The 24,219-nt window shown below is 40.9% G+C and overlaps 1 protein-coding gene across 9 annotated transcripts in view; it reads right to left on the bottom strand.

Annotated features, from left to right (window-relative positions):
• Positions 1–951: 951 nt before the first annotated feature.
• MIPOL1 (mirror-image polydactyly 1) overlaps positions 952–24,219 on the bottom strand; it is a 195,361-nt gene continuing 172,093 nt past the window's right edge. For 8 of the 9 annotated variants that reach the window (XM_027671033.1, XM_027671016.1, XM_027671025.1 and 5 more), the window contains one exon: positions 13,482–19,040. In XM_027671033.1, the coding sequence (XP_027526834.1) occupies positions 18,974–19,040 (67 nt within the window). In that variant the 3' untranslated portion in view covers positions 13,482–18,973. Of the gene's footprint in view, positions 1,148–13,481; positions 19,041–24,219 lie in introns of those variants that run through there. The other variant, XM_027671082.1, reaches the window with a different exon arrangement.

Raw genomic sequence — 24,219 nt, 5'->3', positions numbered from 1 at the left:
GAAGGATGGCTGGGTGGACTCTGGGCTGCAGAGTGTTTCTTCTTTTCCATTATCAGCAGCATAGATTAGTGGATTTCCTTCTGTTGCTTCTAGTATCTGAGAGAGATCGACCTACTGATGAGTTTCTTCCCCACTGGGACAAAGTCTCACACACAAACATACATACACATACAAGCACAAACACATACAGACAACTGGGCTCAAAGCATCCCAAGGGGGGGGTGTGCTGCACTGAGAGGTCAACTGCTTAATGCAGGCCCATGAGGAGACAACTGCATGGGCTTCTGCAGTGCTCAAGTCAAATGAAGTCTGGAAACACCTTAGTGGCAGAAGCAAGAGGCCTTCAGAGGTACTTCCGATCTTTGGTTATCAAGCTGATAACAGGGACTGTTGTTTTGCTCTGTTACAGAGCATGTTATAATCTATGGGTTACTGGAATGTAATAAGTAAGACATAATTAAATACCAGCCCTTCTAAGTGCCTCTAAGAGGCACACAGAATTTTACAGGATGGAACTTCAAGGGACACTCAATATTTTTAAGCAACAGTTTGGGTTTTTAAAGGTTGGAAAAAATGAGTTTCCAGACTCCTCTTGATCTTATGAAAATATGTTTCTTTCACTAAAAATAAAAGAATGATACAGTGTTTCCCACATATTATCTGATAACAGGGCTATTTGTAGAGTACTTTTTAACTTCTTGGCAAATACATATTCATCTGAGAAGTTAGAATATTTCAGTCTACTGTACTGTCTTAAAAGTTTGCCAATTCCTTCAAGTTTCTGGTAACATGCGAGATTTTAATATGTATTAATATGTTTTCTAAGTAATAAGTGTGTTCTAATTGTATATATTGTCTTCATTCTCAAAATGCTGGAATAGAATAAAAGCTATGGTATGCATTAGTCAGAAAAGACATTCATGGAAAGGAGTCATTCCTTTTCAAATTTTTGTTTTCAGAAGGAGAAAGGTCACTGTACTTAATCAGGTGAATCGTTGGTCACAGGGCAATCTAAGAGCAAATAATCAAAATATATGTATTTTGGATGGAATAATTCTTAGCAGTCAGATCTTCTGGATTGCAACAAATACACTGCACGTGTCGATGAGGTCGTGGAGTATGACGGTACTGTTCTCATGACAGTAACCTTAGTAAGAAAAAAAATTAAGAGAAAACATTAAAAAAAAAGGAAAAAAATATTTTTCTCAATATTCCCCTGCAAGTATCAATAACGCCTTTCAATACTGAGCTGCAAACCACAGCTAAACCCCTATGAAAATAGTCAATATACAGACACACGAAGACACAGAGGTCTTTAATTTACCTAAGACACAGACTGGAGCTCTCCTCAGCTGCAAGGACCTGTGCTCTATAGGCTTTGCGGTTTGGCACATGCGACAGCCTGAGCCAGTATGAGGGAGAGGGACACTTAGAAAATTAAAGATATACGGGGGGGAAAAATACAAGAAAAACGTTTTTCCAATACAACACTGTTTTAAGTACAAACTTATTGCTCGGCTTACTAAACACAGGGGCGCCTCGAAATGCTCAGAGGAGGAATTAAAGCTGGGGCGGACGAAAGACTTTTGCCATCACGGCGGGTACCAGGCTGCGCTAGCCGGCGCCCTCTCCTCCGCACCTTGCCGGTGTCCGAGCGGCTGGTGGGGCTGCGCCTCCGCCCCGAAGCGGAGGGCGGTCCCCCCTGGCGGGCTCCGCGGAGGCTCCGGCGTCCCGGGCGGTCGGTGCCGCAGCTGCGGAGCGCTGGGTGGGGGTATCCAAACGCCTCAGCAGCGCGCGGGGATTTCCTGGTCCGCTCCCGCAGGCACGCACAGCCCCGAGTGTGTGGGCCCCCGATGAGCCGAGGATTATCGGCCCCAGGGCGCGGAGGCTTCGGCCGGGACTGCGGGCAAGGCGAGCGGGCGAGCCGAGGAGCCTCCCGCTCCCCTCCAGCCCGCCCTCTGTACAGCGTTGGGGATCGCACAGAGTTGTCAGCCCGTGGCTGTGTGGAAGGCCACACGCACACACCCGCCCAGCTCCTACAAGCAGGGGCTGAGTGCCCCCCGCCCCGCCAGACGCGGCTGCTGAGGCAGCTCCGGCCCAGCGCCGCAGGCAGCGCCCGCCCGGGGAGTCCTCGCAGGGCGGGCAGCGGCCGGAGCGCGTCCGCACGTCGGGGGATTTCCTCTTCCTCCTCCTGCTCCTGTTCCCGCTGCCGGCCGAGACCCGGAGCGAGCTGGGGCGGCGGCTCCCGGGGCGCGGAGCCGTCGCTTCCGCGGGGCGCAGCGGCCGCCACTCCCCTGTGGGATCACTTGCGCTTCCAGGCACCGCCGAGGCACCGGGGCTGCAGTTCCCTGGCGGGTGGGTATCTACTAAAACTGCTTACCTGCCTGGAAGGTTATCTAATTTTTTTAGCTGCTGTGATCTGTGTTTTTTTTTTTTTTTTAATAGAAGGTCTCCCCCAGCCACCCTAACCTAAGTCGGCCTTAAAAATAAGCCAATAGCCCCTGTGATAACCACGAAATCAAGCCACCTCCATGCCAATGGGTTTGTAGTGTGTGTGAAAATGCCAGCCCAGTCGAGGGTGGATATGAAATCTGATCTTGCTTTGGGTTCAACCGAAAGAAATGATTCATGGTTGACTGTGTCTTCTTGATATTTCTTATTTTGATTTTTCCTGCTTCCTCCCTCCTGTCTCTTGGTGCACACTCTTTCCAGAGGGTCCTTCAAACACTAGAGGATTGCAATAACAATGCCATATGCAGTATTTCCTTGAAGGGTTTTATTACTACGTTATCTAGAACAAAAACAAAAGGCATTTTGCAAAACACCTTTTTTTAAAGGGAAGCAGCCGGCAGTCGTTAAAAGAAGGGAGGTTACGTGGCAAGCCACTGGTGCATTTAATAGTACCCTCTCTTTCCTTCTGAGCCACACAATATTTGGTCTTTATTTCAAGCAGTTGTTGTGAATGCTTGATTCTTGCCTTCAGTTTTAAGGAGTTTGCTCCCCAGATGACGGACACTTATTTTGCTAGCAGGGGTGGCACCACATTTGCCATCTGCCAGGTATCTGCCACATCTGCAAGCAGATGAAGGGAGGCTGCACATAGCAAAAAGGGCTGTGGGTATGAGGAAGTCAGGCTCACACAAGACCCTGGAGAACCAGAGAGATGGCCTGTGACTGTAGAGCATGGGAATAACAAGCAATGAGGGCTTGAAAGAAAGATTGAGGACACAGAAAGAAAGGATATAAAGCAGACAGTAAGTGGGGGAAGGTGGATCATGTGGTTACAAGTCAGGAGAAACTGAGGGATGATGGGGAAGGGAGATGACTGCAAGGAGCAGATGGCTGATAGGGGCTAGCATACATGTGGACCACACCTGGAGCAGCTGTCTCCCTTTCTAGGGCATAAAAAGTAATAGGAAAGCAATCTACTGGCTGTTCTCTTCCAGTGCAGACAACAAGAGACATACAATGGAAGTCTGCCTCTGAACAGCAAACAAGGAAGCTTGCTTTTTTATGTGTGTTTAAGGTTGAATTTTGACCCTGAGCTGACGTCATGCAAATCAAGGGTTGGCTGCTTCCCTCTAACAGGAAAAAGAAGTCCAAGGAATCAGGTTAAAATGAAGAGTTACTTATGCCGAAATATCCCCTGGTTTGGGGTGTAGGGAGAGGCTGATGCAGGGGTTTCAGAAGCTAGTCGCCTTTGCCAGGGGTCAGAAATAGCCACAGCTGTTTATTTGCCATACACACTAGGCCCTTCATAAACCTGTGGAAGGAAAGTCCCTGCTACTGCACTGTGCAGTCTAAGGATTTGCAGGATGGAATTACTAGGTATTTCTTGGTATTATAATGTCACAGTGTCTCCAGGTTGGTTTCAAAGCATGTAAGAGCATGTGGAGTGCACTACTGCAAAAGTTACAAAGCTATAGGCAATAGAGACTCAGGTTAGATAAGGGGCTGGCTGGGTGGAGCTGGTGAACAATGCACGAAAGTTCTTTTCTTTCACTGATCTTGGTTCAAATTAAGGTTAAATTCCAAGGGGAGTGTATTTTTTTTTCTTTCTCAACCTCACTCTCTCTCTCTTCAGGAAGAGGTTTTAAAGGGCATCATTTTCAGTTAAAAAAAAAAAATCACAAAGAAAGATACATGTTAATACAAATGTAGCATTCCACAGAGGGGAGCCAAGAGCTGCGGGTGTCGCACCCACAGCTTTTATTCAGCCAAAGCGAGTTCAGCAGTTTCAGCACCTGGCAGGAGCAGGATTGATCCTGCTGTCAAGAAATAGTTACAGGAAAAGCAAGACTGCATACATGCCACAGAATCTATACAGAAAAAATACTGATATACAGGAGTGGGAAAAGAGATTATGGAAATAATACATAGAATTCAAGTAATTTTTACTAAAATGACACACTTCTGAATTTGTGTGGCTTAGAAATCATTACGTTTACCCTTGTAAAAAAGGCATATTGAAATCTAATCTGTGCAAGTATATAACAGAAGGAAATAGAATATGAATTTTGCTATTAAATCTACAAAGTTGGTGCTGTAACTACAGGAAAATGCAACAAGGCTTCCAGCTAGCCACTCTTAGACCTGCTTTTGTGAGGTGGGGAAGTAAAAAGGAGAACTAAAGTTATATCAACTTCTTCACAAAGCAAGCTTCATAGGATCTGTTTTGCAATCTGTCATTACTTTTCTGCTTTAGAGCCAATGTTCCAGAGCACTGTAAGAAAGTGCAAAAGATTCTGTGTCCTTCCAAAATTTGAAAGCAGAAATGTGGTCTCTACTGTGATAAGAACTCCCCAAAGTGCACAGGCAAAGGTGGCACACATTTAGTGCTGGTTTTCCTTTGGTATGACAAGAGCTCTTGAAAATCAAAGAGGAAATCTGTGGCCTTGATCCCATTAGATAGTACAAGTTTGCTATAGGGACGTTCTTGCCTTTCAAAGGAGTCCACAAGACCTCTGCCCACAGACTGCTCTCTAACTAAAGGGATGCAGCCAGCTCTGCCATGCTAGGGCCATTTGTCATCCCTGTGACTGTTTTTGTCTTTTAAGAAATATAAGGCATCAAAATATATTATATGTCAGCACAAACTACCACTTCCCTTAAGACCTATGTGCCACATACACAGTACATACTACAGAAGCACAAAATACAGCCTTTGTTTTCTGAGATCTGTCTCTTTTTCCCCACAAAAATAAAATATTTTTATCTATGTGTACAATGTGTGTTCTTAATACTGACCCTCAGTGGTGCCTCATTACTGTAAGAAGGCTGCAGAATGGACTTAAGAATGATTGTTGATGAGTCTTATAGTCCAAGGTAGTAGGGCTAGGTGTATTTCAAGCAGAGTGTTAACATTCACAGGAATACTTCGGTCAAAAACTAATTCTACTCCATGACAATCCACCTAAACAACATTTCTTTTAAGTGTTGCAGAGCACAAAGCATTTCTTAGTCAAACAGTAGTAACTTAGAGTCCATCAGTGCCATAGTTGACGATCAAATGCAGCCATTACTGATGGACCTGAAAACTAAGCTGCCAGTTGGATACTCCTCTAACCATGAGGGCCAGAGACTGCTGTCAGGTAGGACAAAACTCAAGTGAATTCAGGGTTCAGCCTTACAGATATGAAGTGCCTGCCAGGGAGGGTGGATACTCAGTGCTGGCATTCAGCTCTCCAGTTCTGCTCCTGTGATATCCTTTCTTACTTTTTTGAGCCCTGCTTTTGACCTCCTCCCTCTTAACCAGCAACAGTGCAGTGTTTCTCACCCCATTTTCATGATCAGTGCAGTATCACTCTTCCTACTTAGAGGCTGTCATCCCTTCCTGCCAGCCCTGCCTGCCTCTTGGCATTGTTCCCTCCCTGTCATACTCATGCCAAGAACAGCCTCGCCCCCTCTCTGGGAGCAGAGCAATACTCCTGCCCATCAGATCTACCCCCAAGATCACTTCTTTCCATTCACATTCCACTAACCTCTACCCAGCCACTATTCTTACCATCCTTTGACTTAGCTCAAATTACAGTGTAATTAAAATCACCATGGAACACAACTAAACCAACAAGATTAACTACACAATCACTTAGGTTTTTTTTTTTTTGCAGCCTTACTAGACATCTACCTGGCTTCAGCAATTTTTGCTTTCAGATGGTTATGACAGGAATATATTTCTTTCCATATTGGCAAGGTTCATGGTCCAGCAACAAAAATACAGGACATAGGTATCAGTATTAATGAAGCAGAGTTCATTGAAATGAGCTTCCTAACTCTATTTTACATTTTTCTTTTTTTTTTCAGATTACTCTTTTATTACTGTTTTATGCCTCAGATAGTTTTCTCTCTAGTCTCTTCCACATCCAGAAATTCTTAGGGAGGAAAGGACCACAAATACACATACTCTGAAGGGCTGTGTAGGACTGACACCAAGCATGAGGAGTTGGTGATGGGTGATGGTGTGATGCTGTGCCTTAGAGAATAAGCATGTTTCTTTGAATCAGGAATGAACACAGTAAGGGCTTGGAGACATCAGCTTTATATGGACTATATCTGAGTGTAGGAAAAGGGTGTTGTGTCCAAGTCAAGTATCTGCATGACCAAGAATTAGAAACGCCTTACTGTTTGGACAATACCTGGTAAGTGATATCAGAAACTCACTCTACTCAGTTTATCCAAAAGAAGAATTTCTCTTTGGATTCTCATGAAAAGGAAGTGTAATGAGACCTGTTGGTCTGAAGCTAAAAGAAGACAAAGACAGACTAGAAAACAAGTTCAACAGATTCTCTGTGGAGTCCTTCATCAGGGTTCTGTAATTCCCCACGCATCTGTAGTTCCACCTGAAGGACTGGGACTTGCTCTAGGTGTAACAGACCAAGGGGTACTGGAATTGATGTAGTTGTTGTTGGTATCCAGCTCTTCTAGGGTGAGTCCACCAGAAAAGCAACAGTAAGTCAAGAAAGAGGAGCCTGCCATTTGTTTTTTTATATGTTGAACAATTCTATAGGGTTTCCCACATTTATGATGCACAATAGCTTTTCAGAACTTTTTCTTTGGGTTGAAATATACTACATGCATGAATTATAATCACCATAGATTGCCATGGCAGCTAGCTAGATATCTGTGTTGTATATCAATCACTTAGGTAAAGGAATAACTGAGTAGGAACTAAAGACATAATTTACAGTTTTGCAAGTGGGGCGTGGGGTGGAAGGAGGGAACAGGACATGCCTATGACAGGTGGTGGTATATCTCCTACACATCCTGGGTCAAGAGGATAATATGTGGTTCAGCCTGCCAGACCTCAGTTTGCTTTACTACTAGTGGAAAGCAATAGGCACAGCACCTAGTTAGGCACCTGCAGCAGGTGCTTTTGGAAGAGCTCTAAGAAGATAAAATGTCAGTAGCACTGAAAAAAAAGACTATTAATGAGAGAGTAGGTAGCAGGTCACTCAATAGCAATGGTCGGCTCTACAGGAAATGAGGTTGTGTGAGGGTAAAGTTCTGGAGGAAACACCTCATAACATGCAAAGTTAGTCATTTGCAAACAAGATTTCAATGAATGCAAAATTACAAGGGTAATTACTGGAAATCAGGGTGAATGGTTACAACAGGCAGTTGAGGATTTGCTATATAGGACTATTGAGAACAGTCCTGTGGGATTTCACAAAAACACCCACTGATGAAACCGTATTTTCTTTAGGTATAGGCAGTTCAGATTTATAACAGTCTTACTCTACTGGCTGTTAGAGCTTTGGGGAAATAAAGTTATCCTGAGCAAACAAGTGAAATGTGGAGGAAGCAGGACATATATCTGCTTGAAAAGCAATTGAGCTGAGTTTCTCCATTATGCGATCAAAGAAGAGCAGAACTGTGAAGCTTTCTGACCTTCATTTCAGCACATACTCTGGTGGTTGTTGCTGTATTCAAATGTTTGATGCTGTAGCTGTGCAGATACAAGCAGTTACTCTCCACAGACAACCCTGCACACTGGCAGCACAGCCCTTAGTCAAGCCTTTGCTTAACACAGTGCAGGGTGAGTTTGCACATCTTTGTCCTTGCTTCTGCACTTCAGGCTCTTGCAAGATGAATAAATTCCAGTCCAAAAGTACTGTAAATGGGTGCAGTGAGTCCCATATGCAGCGACTGGGAAGAATGGGGGAATTGCAGTCCTGCAGATGTCTGGGCCCAAATGGTCATATGTTTTAAAGGTCCAAGTGGGAAGATCTCTATTCTGGCAGTGCACACATATGCACCAGGCAAAGAATCCTGCACCCCTAGGAAAGCGGGAACATGGGTCATCTAGTGAGCAGAAGACATGACTGTGTACATCATCCTGCTGCTGAACCTCAGTTACTGCACACAACACAGCTACTCCCACAGGAAAATATCCCTTGGGGGAACAGTCTGTCCATAGGACCATGATAACCTTTCTGAGCTCTATTCCCTATGACAGATTGCCTAGAAATTCATTAATTTTTATATATAACTTCAGATGCCCTGAAATGCCACAGGTTCCTCTTTGTCTCCAAGAGAGCCCCACTCCTTTTTGCAAAGCTGAACATCAGTGCAATTCACAAGAGAAAAAAAAATTAGGATGGTACAATTCGTTTTTGTTGATACTCTGGTATAGTCCAGGGAAGTTGCAACCAGTTCCAGAGATTTTTCCATGGCCCAGCAGCCAAACATTAGTTTATAAAGCAGTTCAACAGGGACAATATTTTTCTTAAGGACTACAAAATTCCTTTTGTACATATAAAATTTGTTGCTGATATGACTTTATAGCTTGTCTTAACACAACTACTGAGCACATAAAGGCACATTAACACTTAAGCCACAAAATGACAACTTTGCTATAGACATGACCCTTACTTTTGTTCATACAGTGGCAACTTATTATCTTGGACAACTGAGAATGAATCCCTGAGAGCTGTAATTTAGCAAAGACAAGATCTTCCAGATGTTTCTGGTGGTCATCAGTCTATCCACTGAAAAGGCTGCAGCCCCTCAAGCTGTGGGCCACTGCCTTCCTCCACAGAGCTGCCACACATCCAACCAGCCAGCTCAGCACTACCTAAGCTAGCTAAACTAAAATCAGTCAGGTTAACCAAGCCCTGCTCCTTCTCTGCTCTCTAGGACAGCACAAGCCGGGACTTGCTAAGCCACAGAATGGGAACCATTACAAATGTGATAAAGACCTGTGGGTGGCTAAAGGTGGTGTTACAGTGCTGATAGCACCAACAGAGGTGTCAAGATCCGCCTAAAAAATGCTCTTTCTATTTTAGTCAATTCCAATCAGGCCCACCGTGAAGAAATACAACATATAGTCAAATGCTCATTTAGGCACTTCTTTTGCTAACTTAGGGACAAAATACTATTAATTTTCCTTTTAAATGTGTGCTGAGATCTATTGATGAAAACTGTAAAAGGGTTCAGATCCTATTAAAATATAACTCAATATTTACTATTTTGATATAACTTTTTGTGTCCTGTTTATATCGAGAAAGCCTTAGCAATAGGACAACAAAAGTAGAGAGGACACTGTCAATTTTCATATTGCTTATCTAGCGACCAAAACAGCTACATGTTAATTAGAAATGCTTTATTTGAAATTTAGAATCAGGGTAGCTTGTCCTATCAAACAAGACTTTAGTGAAAAAAATGTACACAATCAAATTTCAACTTATTTTCTAGCCTTATGCTCACACATAACCTTACTGAGACATCTACTTTCAAATATTACAACAGCTTTGACTTCCATAAAGTTTTTAAAACTTCTATATGTAAGCATAGCAAAGTATTTCTGTCACTCATTGTAACAAGTTTTCCTCCTTTTCTATGTCTGAAGTCTGAAGCAGCTAAAGCTTCTACACTCATGCATATTTGGGTTTCACCTTATTCCTATCTACGGGGCCTGATGGGATTAATCCAAGAATCCTCAAAGAGCTAGCTGATGTCACACAATGTCTCTCGATGATTTTTTAGTGGTCTTGGGAATCCAGAGAGGTCCCAGCTGACTGGAAGCTGCTGAATGTTGTCCTGATTTTCAAGACAGGCAGGAAGAAGGACCCCAGAAACTACAGGCCTGTCAGTCTCACTTCAGTGCTTGGTAAAGTTACAGAGAAGATTATTCTGGAAGGTATTGAAAAACACCTGAAAGACAATGCAGTCACTGATCACAGCCAGCACGGCTTCATGAGAGAAAAATTCTGCTTATGACACCTGATTTCCTTGTATGACAAGGTAACCCACCCAGTTGATCAAGGAAAGCCAGTTGATGTAATCTTTTTGGACTTCAGTAAAACTTTCGATCCCATCTCTCACCATATCCTGGACAAAATGTCCATCGCACAGCTGGAAAACACGTCATGTGGTGGGTGAGCAATTGGTTCTCAGGTCAAGCACAGAGGGTAATAGTGAATGGGGTACCATCAGACTGGTGACCCGTCACCAGTGGGGTTCCACAGGATCTTAGGCCCTGTACTCTTCAACATCTTCCTAAATTACTTGGATCCAGGACTAGAAGGGATACCAAGCAAGTCTGAAGATGACACAAAACTGGGAGGAGCTGTTGACTCCCTCAAAGGCAGGGACGCCCTGCAGAGAGACCTTGACAAATTAGGACTGGGCAATCACCAACCATGTGAAGTTCAACAAGGGAAAGTGCTGGATTCTGCACCGGGGATGGGGCAACCCTAGATGTTTGTACAGCCTGGGGAATGAGATGCTGGAAAGCAGTGCCACAGAAAGGGACCTGGGGGTCCTGATCAGTGGCAAGTTGAATATGAGTCAGCAGTGCCCTGGCAGCCAGGAGGGCCAACCATGTCCTGGGGGGGCATCAGGCAAAGCATCGCCAGCCGGTCGAGGGAGGGGATTGTCCTGCTCTGCTCTGCACTGATGTGGCCTCACCTTGAATATTATGTGCAGTTTTGGGCACCACAATATAAGAAAGATATTAAGCTCTTAGAGAGCATCCAAAGGAGGGCAATGAAGATGGTGAAGGGCCTTGAGGGGAAGCCGCGTGAGGAGTGGCTGAGGTCACTTGTTCTGTTCAGCCTGGAGAAGAGGAGACTGAGGGGACACCTCATCACAGTCTACAACTTCCTCACGAGGGAAAGAGGAGGGGCAGGCACTGATCTCTTCTCTGTGGTGACCAGTGACAGGGTCTGAGGGAATGGCCTGAAGTTGTGCCAGGGGAAGTTTAGGTTGGATATTCAAAAAAGGTTCTTCACCCAGAGGGTGGTTGGGCACTGGAACAGTCTCCCCAGGGAAGTGGTCACAGCACCAAGCCTGACAGAGTTCAAGAAGCATTTGGACAATACTCTCAGGCACGTGGTGTGACTCTTGGGCCAGGAGTTGGACTCAATGATCCTTGTGGGTCCCATCCAACTCAGCATATTTTGTGATGCTGTGAAAATTTAATTTCTACCTTGCACTTTCTCTGCTATGCTGCTTTAGCATCAATAGGGCAGTCCAGATGTTCTGGTTTGTGTCTTCCTTGCTTTATGGGAAGAAGAGTCCTACTTGAAGCTATGATTTATCTGTATCTTACTCAATTTGCTGATCCGAGCCCAGAACTCCAGGAACAAAATGTTTGATAATGTTTAATAAATGTTTTGGAACCCCATGGCTCCATATTCATATCCTGTACCGTGGGTATGGAGCCCTACATTTTTTGACTGTGTGAGGATAGTGTCCTCACCAGTGAAAATATGGTGGAGCAGCAGATTTGGTTTGCCATAACACAGTCATGGTTTGAAGTGTTATTTTCTGTACAGCCATTTGGAAAAAAAAAAGGATAAAATAAATGCCACATTTGATCACATTTCTAATATTTATCTATTTGTGCATCTCCCTTTCCTGCTTAATTCTACCTCTAATGTTGAGCAAATATCACCTGTAATATTGATGTTCTCCATACACTGGTAGACTGTTAGAGGTGAGAGAAAATTTTCCCTATATAAAGCGGAAGAAACAAAGCTGATAATTTAAAATAGCCTATTAAAGGACAAAATGGGATGATTTTCATGTTATGAGCATGTATTGATGGAGACCATACCGCTTGTTATTCTATTTCTAGTCTAGTATACTTTCACAAAGATTGCATCTGGGTTGAGTATGTTCTCTAAATAAGTTAAATATCCACGTGAAGAAATGAGATAACTTTTTGAAAAGCTAATTTTCACTTAGAGATATCTGAAATCTTACTTCTAAGCATGAGTTCAACATCTGAATTGATTTCTATATCAGTCTAGACACCAGCAGGCTCATTTCTCATAAACTGATTTTTGAAAAGCTTTCCTCTTTGGTCACAAAACCTGTGAAATTGTGGCACCACATCAGTGAAAGTCAAACAATCATGAACAAAATCCTGTGGCTTCAGACAATGAATTAGAGTAGTACCAAAGTAGCTTTTCATTTTTTATCATCTTAATATTTTGATTTTTCTTACAATTTTTTTCTGAAAATAGTTCTGCTAATACTTAGTGTATGAACAAATAAAAGAGTTTCCATCCTTTGAATTCTTTGGGAAACCATTACATTTTTCAATCGTATATGACATGCAGCGTGCATATTCATGTGTAAGTATGAATCATTACAAATTTATGTAATGTATTCTGCAAGGGTTATCATACCCTTGTTTTATTATGGCCACAGTTGTGACCAGTTCTATCAGTTATATTGTTATTTTACCATATGACAACGTACCTGCTTCTATCATGTTCAGCAGCCATTCAAACTATGATGAACTTCTGTGAATGTGGCACTGCATGGACCTTTGGCCCAAGGTCACCATGGAGAGAACATGCCAAACCGCCCCTGATGACAGCTTCTCAGAAAGGAGTGTGACCCTTTGCAGCTGGTGACTGGCTGGGCAACATGCCAAAGCATGAGCACAATTGTAAAGGTGCACTCCAACACTTGCTGAACAGGGGTTCTTGCATGTTTTAAACAAAATGGGGTGATTTCAATCTATAAATTCTCAATATTTTAAGTTTCAGTACAAGTTTCAGGTTAAAACTTGAAAGAAAATAAGAGTGATGGGGTTCTTTTGGTTGCTGATTTTTTTTTTTTTAATTAGACTAAACATTCCCCTTGCCCATCCTTTCTTCCAAGGGAAGGAAAAGAAAAACAACTCCAGGTCAAAGACTGCTTTTCCTTTTCCTCAAGCTATTCTATTTCATCAGTTCAGTACACCTTTTCAACCTATTTTCTTTACTGCCTGTCTTGCAATACTTACTCATCACAGTACATAGCATAAGATAAAGCACTGCAGGATTTGGCCCCACTATTCCTGTATTCCAATAATTTTACAATCAAGTCTTGGCTACCAATGTGAAGTCTGAAATTCGAAAAACACTTCTGGTTTTGTATTTCTGATGTTTAGCTGAATAGAGTTACCAGGTACATATTACCTTAAAATGGATTGTTAATGACAATATTTTACAATTAACAATAAAAAAACACACTCCAAACCCAACTCCTGTTGCAGACTATTTTAATAAAGGGATTATAAAATACAAAAGAGAGAGAGACAGGTAACCTGAGATGCAATTTTGGAATGCAAACTTTTAGTTCAAATGTGCAAGCTCGAACTTAACAAATGTTTAAAATATTTGAGTTTGTCAAATGGTGCCAAAATAAACCCTGTCTTTTCTAAAGACTATATATTTAGCTAGGCACTGGCAATGTAAATCTTTCAACCATTTGAAGTATTTGTTTAAAAGCCTCACAGAACACATGGGCTCCCAACAAAACTGAAGAATGAAATGTTTAGAACACTGAAGCTCAACAGCTGACTTATAATCAACCTAATATGCGAACACTACTTCAATTTTTTGAACTTGTGAATACATTTTATTTACCAATGCATGAGAAGAACAAACAAAGTCCATTTCTGCATCCCTGATGTGAAATGGTAGAGTGACAAGAGTCAGTACATGTAATGCTGCGATCACAGCAAGGGCAGTATCAGAGAAACTGCCCGTCGGTGCTTTCATGTGCCTCACAGTTTATTCTTGCATGGGAGAAAAATATTCTGTGGTATAGATTACAAAGAAAAAACCAAAACAAACCTAACAGCCTTAATATGCAATTATTCTAAAGGAAGGAAATAAAAGCACAGAGAAATTCTATCTAAATAAATAGGAAGTTCATTTGCATACATGGATTAAAGATGGTACAACTCTTGATCACCTGGTAAGAATATATATAGAGTCAGTCTTGTAAAATGTCCAGTGATTTGGAATAAATAAACAAATAAATGTGCTATGACAACATATTGACATCACTAAACTATTTTGATAGGATGGTTTATTTATAAAAACAGCTTTAATATTCCCTTACATTAATGATTAACTAGTGAATTTTACTTTGTTGTGAATATATTTAAAGAGGAATCAAACTGACTTCAGCTACAGGACTCCACTAACAAGACTGAGCTGCCTCTGAACTTTCAAATATCGGCAGATTTCCCAACAGTACTACAGAAAACCATGCCACCCGTTTTGGGCTGTGGGCTGAATGAAAAATAGTACTAAAAGACTAAAGGTCCATCATTCTTTTCTGTTAAAGTTGATTTGTCACAATATTGTTAATTAGTGAGGGCTTAGAGAAGGCTTACTAGGAATATAATTACAGTGCTGAAAAGCATTAATAATGCTCTTATCCCGAGCCAACATGATGCTATTTACATATTTTACCCTGGCATATACCAGAAATGGCTCCCAATGCATAACGTGCTGCAGGATCATCAAGAGAAAGACACAAAATCTCACAGGGGAAGGATGTTTCTGAGTATCTCAGTGCTCTTCAAGATAGCAGGGACCCTAATTTGGCCAGTAATTACAACCGTCACCATAAGCATCACCTTGGTGAGCCACCTTTCATCATGAACTGTTGTTCCATTGGGAGGGAAATGAATTGGTACTCCTCGTACATAATTGGATGCAATCTCATCCTTCTCTCATATACTAGGACAGAAGTGACAATTGCATTTGTCTGCTGTATAAGGGCAGGCTTCTTTTCACTTTCAGAGCTCTGCAGAGACATCAATCTGTTCTCAATGAATAAATCACACAATAAAAGCCAATTAACTCATGTTATCATTATCGCCTATTTCTACTCTCCAGAGCACAATTCCGACCCTCGTTACACTGAAGGGCAAAAGTCAGACTGGGCTCAACAGGGCCAGAAGTTCAGCTGAGGGCACTAAAGGCTGGGCCTCCATTACCAGACCTGTGTGACTTTTGCTGTTCAGTTCAGTGGGTGAAGAAGCTGAAGGGTTTTGACAATAGCCACACAGATGCTTTTGCAAATCCCTGGAGGAGCCCAGGAACCTCTTCAGGGGCTGCATACTGTTAATGACAGTCACCAAGGAATTTGCCAAAGACCACACACCAGGTTGTTAGCAAGGAAGAGTGAGAACCCAACTTTTCTGAACCTTCACCTCTCAGCACAGTAAATTTCCCAAGGTCTTTTTCAAAGAAGACAAACATTTCCAGCTGAATTTTAAAAATCAACACCTGATTTAATTATGATTCAAACACATTTATCTACATTTGTCATTTATGACAAAACACCCTAACTAAAATGCTCACTTAATTTCAGGTGGCTTTGTACAAGACATAAGACAGAGTAGGGAACTATTTTTTCACCTTAGGTACAATGTGTCAAAAGGAAAATTATGAAGCAACTATCACTTAAGTATTACCCACAACCAGATCTATCTGGCATCATGCCTGCTGGATGGCTTTTGCCTGGCTAATCCTACTTTTCCAAACAACAGGCTGGAGGTCAAACAGTCTGGCTGTATGAAGTCCGCTCTCATGAGATTTTTCACCTGGAGAAAGAAATACTTGGGGAAGGTGATAAGGAACTTAGCACATTCATGCATGGAGAACAAGCCCTGATTTAGTAAACTTGCATTTTGAAAGCAGCAAACATCTTCCTCATCAAAGCTGCCGAAGAGTAAGACGGAAGATCTTCAAATTGAAAAATAAGTAGTTCAAAGCTAGATTAAAACAATGGGTAAGAATAAATGTTATCATTTTCACAGTGAAGGAGAAGTTACCTCAAGTTACAGGGATCTTTGTCCCAGAACCCATGTTCAACTTCATTAAGAAACCACCTTGATGAGGCGGTAATTTGGAGACGGCAGTATTTCATATCACCATATGGAGATGCTGATGATACTATGTTACTCTGGGTATTAAAGAGAAGTTGTGAGAAGAGATGGAAGAGGAGCTCATGGTCAGCAGGGAATGCATGCTAAAACAACAGATGACATTCAATGTGAAATTATGCATTCAGAAAACAGTTCTGTCTTCATACACCTTATGATGAATTCACAGCTGAACGTTACAACTGAGGAATGAGATCTAAAGTTGTTATTACTATAGAAATATTAATACCAATAAATAATCTGTCATAAAGTAAATCCAATGCTAAAAACGATTACAAATAGCACAGAGAATAAAACAGACAACATAATTATGGCAACAACCAAAGTCACTTTTTGTCCATATCTTGAATACCAGGCATAAATCTGGTTGTATCTCAGTGAAAACACTGCAGAGCTGGAAAAAATAGATTAGCATGACAAGGCCAAATAAAAACATGAGACGGCTCCGTTATAAGAGACTAAGGTTTCTCTCTGGAAAAGAGAAGCAGGGGGGAAATGATGCCAAATATGTAAAATCACAAGGGATATGGAAATAATATGAACAGGGAATGGTTACTCACCATTTCTCTCATACAAAAACTAGGTGATAGCAAATGAATACAGCTGATTCATAACTAAGAAAAGGAAACATTTCTTCACTCAATGCATCATTAACTGCATAAGACCTTGTGACAGGAACAAGTAAATACTAAAAATTTAAATGGAATCAAAAACAGGTAATGAAAAAATGCTGCTAAATACAAAGACACCATGTCTGCCTTAGAAAGCCCCTAAATAACAAATTGCTGGGAGACCAGCTGGGAGAATGGTCACTAGTGCTGGCCTGACTTTATACCCTTTCCTAGACATCTTCTACTTGTTATGGCCAAAGGCAGTCTTTGAGCTTTGGTCTAGAACAGTATGGTAGTCCATACATTTTTATCTTTATTCCTTCCTCACTACTTCCTTAGAGTAGAAATGGTTCAACAGCACTGATAGGTCAAGAGATCTTGTCATTCACTTAGTGCATCAAAGCTCAATGAAGACAGTAGGACAAAGAGCAGTTGAATCACCCAATGTGCTGAGCAGCAGCACAAGGGTGATGGTGAAGGAATTGGAACCTGGGGGGGTGGCAGTCCTCTGGTCTGGAAGCATTAAGCTTTCTTCCCATTGAATAGGTGTGGGGGAGAGGCTCCAGACTCACTAGCTACCTTAGGGTTGACCAAAGGTCAGAAAGGAGAATTTCAGAAGCTTCTAGAAGTGACTTTGGTAAATTTGGCTTGGAGGGATGCTACTTATCTCCCTACAAGGGGTTAGGTTTGGTCAGCTGAAACTAGGGGGAGCTTAGGTCTGCAGATGAGGAAGGTTTAACACGTAATTGCTTGAAAGAAAAAACCAGACATTAAAATGTCTCTCTCTCTAATCAAAATTAAAATTTCATTTTCTCCAGCTAAACTGCACTATTAAAACGAGCAAGCATTAAGAGAGAAGGCCATGTAACAACATTAAACACAAAGCAAAGCAGGCAAGTGGAAACCTTAGGAGCTACATCCACCTTGCCTGAGCTGGCTGGTTCTGAGAGTATCTTAAAGCCCATCTGGCTCCTGAGATTCATTACTGAATTTGGGGTGCTGAGAGATTATAGTTGCCTTCTTGAGCAGGTTTATATGAGTGCGGACCTGACTGTTCATACAGGGAGATGGTTGGGTCACAAATATAACTCTAGGTTGAACTCTCCTGTATCTCTAAGGTCTAAGGTCTACCCCAAATTTTTCTCTTCAGCCCTCAGATTTCCCCCTCCCTGTAAGGTTCTATCTTTCAGCCTTTGAGTTAAATCCTAGGGCACTTTGTGAGTAAACAAAAGCAGAGGGTTGGCAGTTTGGCCTGAAATCCAACCTAGATGGTAGTCTTGCACTGTAGAGCAATCAGAGGTCTATAAGAAGCAGGCAAAAAGTCTTGTAGGAAAGGGGTGAGAAAAGATGAACACTGAAAAGGAGAATTTTGAATCTATAAGGCGCTTTCTGAATATCTGAGAGCTTTTCCTCATAGGAAAGAACAAAGGAGTGACTGAAAACAGTATAGGAAACTTCCTCCACTCTCTGAGATACTGTACGTCACAAGACTTTCATGTTGCAATTTATTAAGATGCATCTGTAGTGAAACCTAACTGTAAATTTCTTTTTTAATGTACACTGAAAATGCCATGTACTAGCATAAGCTATTCAACTGTTGTATAAAGCTATACATTTATCCTGCCCTTTGATGTAGCCACAGTCACTAGCTGCAATTCAATGGGCTATGAGTAAGGAGGAAAAAATATCCAGTATAGTAGCCAGAGATATTCCTTGAATGCCAAACTACTTTATCAATTAATATATTTAACATACAAATACTGGACTGTTTGCAGTCTCATAAATAAGAAGGAATTTAAATTTTGAAACTGCTTTGCAGGATTTTGAACCTGAAGCATGCAGTATTTAAAAAATTGATCAATCTGTGTCTTGCAGCAGACTATACTGAGAGGACAGACTGTTCAAATAAGCATCTACATCATTTTTCACAGTATACAGTGCCACAATGCATTTGCTTAAAAACAAATACATGTTTGCAATGAAACATTTCAACAAATCACAAAACTCAGCAGCAAAGTAGTTAAACATTTATGATTTGATTTTATCTCAGCTTGGAATGTCGCTGGAGTGTCCCACTTCTAACAACTGTTTGCTAAGTTAAGGCTTTAGTGTTTACACAGTGCTGAATGAAGCAGCCTGGTCACCAGATGTGAATGCTTCCTTAGACTACAGCTTTCAATCAGATCACGGTCCTAATGGTCCCTGCTCCAACCTTCTTCCTCAGGACGTCCACCAGCCTTTCCAACCTGAGAGGGGGCAGGGGAGAGGGAGAGGAGAGAAAAAAAAAGGAAGCTAATGTTAGGAATGTTCTGGCTGAAAGAGACAGTGTTTGCACTGAACCAAGCTGTCCTGGTGGTGGTCACGCTCAGAAACAAAGCACTACTGTAAAAGACAGACACTAAGGGAAAACGCACACAACTTACAGAAAACTTTTTAACCTACAACCCAACCCATCTGCAGTCAGTGAAATATATCAGCTCACTCTTCTTTTATAGTATATGTAATATCTGAGGTCCTCATAAGGCATTAATACAAAACTCTGTGCAGCAATCCTGCAGGACATATACACTTTGGTGTAAGCGGGACAATCAATTTTTGCACTTTTTAAAATATGAGTGGTCCATGTCTCTTGTTAAATGTAAACTTAACTGTTGTTTCCTCTTAAAAAAATATCTTGCCTATTATCCAACAGATACTTCTATTGTTCAGTTTATAAATTTATGTCTATAACCCCATGGGGTTTATGTCAAAAACCTTTTCAAAATACTCAACAAGACAAGTTTCTGAGGATGTGGAAGATGATATTTTGAAGGTGGCCTGGATGATTCTTGTGTCGACACAACTACAGAAAAACTAACAGTCTAAATAAGTAGGACAGAAAGCTGCCTAATCCTGCCTTAGTTTTAAGGCACAGGCTATAAGCATGTTCAGAATCTCACCAGCCTAATTTGTTCTTTCCTTTTGTTAAAGTATGTAGGCAAATGCAAAGGATTAAATTTGTTCAGCATTTTCCATCTGCACGTGTTTATCTCCAGCACTCCAGTAATCAATCATTCAATCTGTTTCTTCAGTTTGTCTGTATTTTATGGAATCCTTCAGTGAAAGCTCTCTGACAAATAAACTATCTATATAAAAGTAGATTCTGTGTGTAGCAGAACACTTTTAGAACCATGTCCAGATTACTATACACACAACTTCCATACCAGATAAATAGACTTGCAGCTTCAAATAGTTGTATTCACTGGTACAAAGTTGAGCATTTTTTCTTATCTGAAAAGACAATTTTGTTTTCTTTATATATATATATATATGATACAACATGAGAAATGCAGATAGGAAATAAAAATAGCACAGCTTTATCAAAATTGCAAAATCCATTTTATCTCATGGATGCATTAGTAACTTCAGTGCAGGTAAACTAGTTAACATGGATTTATTGCCACAAGTCATGACTAACGCTCTTGGTACGTATTGAAACACTCTTGTTTTCCAGGAACCACCAAGCACGATGAAGCTACACCTTTCATTGTACTCACCAGGTGACTTAATTCCTGAAATGAGATTAAGCATTCACCACCCAAATGTAATCATGAGACACCGGGAAATGTATGTGGAAAGTTCAGCTACTTCTAGCTGTTCCACAGGGACTCTAAGGGAGTGAAAGCACAGGTGAAAAAGTACTGCTTACATACTCCTCTCCCTTCAGTTTTCCCATAGTTGCTTTTCCTTCCTAACCAACTAATGCATTTTTCCTGGTTTTGTAACATACATTTACTGCACTTCTTCATCTTTATGGAAGCAGCACTCAGACAGCCATAACTCAGTGCAATCAGTCCATGCAAGTATAAAGTCAGGGATTGCACGAATTTTTCTCTCCTGAAAGTTTTCTCACAGAATCAATGTTTTCTGAGTTCTAAGGGTTTTAACTCAGTTACTAACAGGTCACAGTTTCCTCAGCCTTCCTTTGCTGGGAAATTTCCCTGTTGAATCAGTTGTCAGTCTATGTGCAAGTTCAGAAAGTAATGGCAGATTAGTCCTCTCTTTTAATAGCATGTATATTCAGAAGCATGGCAGCTTTCTCAGACACTGTATTGCTGTAGGTCTCACACTAGCACCCTATCTGATGTGCTTCAGAGACATAAAGCACTGGAGAAACATTTCAAAGTGTTAGGACCAACAGAAGGTTTGGGCTGCAAACTTTTTCTGGGAGACAGCAGAAAAATAGTAAAATTTGAGATCATGGCTTATTTAAATCACTGTTCAGTTAAAAAGAAATACTTAAAAAGAAATACTGTGTGGCTTATATAAGGGAGGGTGGATATGACTTCAGTAATTGAGGCTCCTTTTGGGGAGACACACATCACTGCCTAGATAACTGTCCGATGATTGAATTTGGACGTGCACCACTCTGTGACCAAGCAATGGCACTACACACCAGAGCAGAACAAGTTAGCGAAGAGCTGCCCATGTTTGAAGAGAAATATCACTGGGATGAAAGTAGCTGTCTTCTGTTTAACCTTGAAACTGTCAGGCTTCATTGAAAATAATGAGGCTTAACAATCATAGCTTCTGCTTTTCAAATGAATGATGACTGAAATCATCAAAATGAGGTATTCCTCACCAAACACACACCATGCAGGGGTTATTTTGTTTCAGTCATGTGTGGATTTTCAAATGTATTTATTCTCTATTAGAAGAAAAAAAAAAGCAACAGTGGATTAAGATACTGTGCCTTTCAAAGAGATTTAAAGAATAACATAAAAAAGAAACTGTAACAGCTATTTATAAGGTAACAGAGGGCAAAATTTACCCCTACACAGATACAATACTCAATATACCACTGAAATCCCAGTTAAGCCTACAAAATAATGCCATGGGCTGAATGAGTGGCTAATAACTCTTGATACAAGCCTCAGGGGGCTTTTTGGAATGATAATCCTGGACTCCTTGTTCACCAAGAGCCCAACTCTGCCATCCCAACTCACACTAAGCAACATTTTTCTTTGTGAGTAATAAAAGGCTGCTAAAAAGGCCGTTTGTGCCAATGAGGTGCTACCTGCAAGGGGTGAGGGTGGCAGAGTCACCCCTTGTCGATAAGGCTTTGTGTCCAGCCCAGTGGGATGCTGCAGGCAGCTCCCTCTGGAGACAGAGCATTTTAATCTGTGGAGAACTGCAATAATAATCTCATACCTCAAGATCAAAGATAACTTAAATATTGAAACAGAAGAATGGAAGGTGCTGGGAACTAGCAGAGTTTTTTATTCAAAATACAGAAGACTGACCTGAAGAAAGCAACTTCTGTTACTTTGTGCCACTGTGATATAACTGCCACTATAATTTCACCACATTTTACTTAACTGAAAGCAGTACTGACTGTGTTTGTTTGTATTCTAAGACAAAGAATTAACCAATTTTGTTTGTGAAAAGTCCTCACGGTATAAACTAAATGTACAATAGGACGCTTTCTCCTGAGATGTAAGCAAGGACACTCACTGAATTTGCATCTCATGAAGCAATCAAACAAGTAATTCAAGAAGGAACTATATTTTAGATTAGACAGAAGAATGATATGGTGGGTGGGCCACTTGGTTGCAGTGTTGAGGGTCCAAATGTGCAAGGACAGACACTCACCTTTAGGAATGTTTATAAAAGCCTCTTAAGGGATCACTCTCCATTCTCACAGATTTCAATTTCTTGCTTAGAAATTTTGGAAAATCACAGTAGGTGACCATCATTTTTTGTCACTCCAACACTTCTAGAAAATCTGTCCCTTAACAAATAAATTCTCTTAACAAAAGCCACTTCAGCATTCTCTATACGATTACTGTGAGTACAAAGTAACATATAAAATACAGGAAAAAAAACATGGATTCAGATGGACAGATACAACTTTGATGTTATTTACACTGATTTGCACATATCCAAAGCAAAAAAAGTCCTGTGCCTTTCAGGATAGATGGAATTTGCATCCATGAAAAGCACAAAGATGAGGGCTAGAAATAATCTTTATCTACACTAACTACTTCTGTAATACTCATCTTAGTGCTTCTATGAAACGGAAAAATAAAATAAAACCCAGAAACTAAGAAAGGGGCATCTGGTCCATCATTGTTTTTAAGTTAGCAAGAGATGCAATGCTGTGAAGAGTCTTGAATTTCTGTGGCTTAATGCTTCCTCTATACAAATTTAGAATTAAGCAGTTGAATCTGTGTTCTAACACAGAAATAAAAGCGGCTTGCTTCTATGATATTACTGATTTAATCATGTACTTTTAAATGTGTTGCTAAGCTTTAAGAAGATCCTCATCTTCAGAGGAATGCTACCTAAATAGGAAGATTGGTAGATGTGTCTTCCCCAAGACAAATTCTCAACCATTTTCAACTCCTCTTCTAGTTATTTCAATTTATGTTCCCTTATCACCTATGCACACAGCTGACAATGTCTGCATGGAGCATATGTTGTTGTATGGAGTGTTCTTACAAAGCTCCTGAATTGCTTGACAGTGTGCTCTGATTTTTAGCAAAGCCTTACAAAACTTTACTCCAGTGAGTAAAAACAATTTTGGTTTTAGAATCAGTTCTGATAAACCAGACTTAAAATTTGTTTGTTCCAGAAGCCCAGAAACTGAACATATAGGTGCAGATGTTACCTACTGATCTCTACTGCTGACTCTTATGCACATTTTTGGCTTGCTCTCCTCTTTCACATATTCTACTGAAGAAGTCTAGCTCTAAACTGTTGTTTGGGATCAGTAAAAACTCTGTAACTGTGTAAATCCACATAGATTGGTACATCCTTCCACACTGCTCCATGTCTGGCCAAAGGAACTCAGCCCAAAGGACAGCAGTGGCCGTTATCCACAAGTTTTGAATATGACAGAGTTATACAGTCACAGAGTGATCTTCCACATAATCATGCCCCAGAAACAGACAAAATGGATACCCAGCTGACAGAAAAGGGTATCCTTCAAGTAGCCTGTGTCCTATCTGCAAAGCAATATATAGACTAGCTGAAAACAATAGTTTCTACCTGCAAATGGATGAGTTAAGTGACAAAAGCAAAACCATCCTGGATTTCGAAATGCTATATAAAGGCTTATAAACCTAAACTATAACCCTTGGTTATCTTTCCAGTAGATAAGATTAGGCTCAGGCTACGAAGATCGCCTTACTTGCATGATTTCTGGCTTTTTGCAGAATGTGTTTTGCTAACAAAAATTTCCTTTAGAAACCAAGCATTTGAAAATACATTAGGTAAATAAAATGCATTGCACAAAAGCATTACAAGCAATTTAGCAATAGAGCTCAGTGAACGATTGTTTCATGAGTGGTCATACAAACAAATTCACTTAATTTCATCTTAGAATAAAAAAAATCTTTTCCCTTCCCTTCCCTTCCCTTCCCTTCCCTTCCCTTCCCTTCCCTT

This window comes from Neopelma chrysocephalum, unplaced genomic scaffold (genome assembly GCF_003984885.1).
Source record: "Neopelma chrysocephalum unplaced genomic scaffold, ASM398488v2 Primary Assembly neopelma1_24, whole genome shotgun sequence".
Taxonomy (NCBI): domain Eukaryota; kingdom Metazoa; phylum Chordata; class Aves; order Passeriformes; family Pipridae; genus Neopelma; species Neopelma chrysocephalum.
Note: the sequence above shows the minus strand (reverse complement) of the source record. Positions and strands in the feature narration are given on the sequence as shown.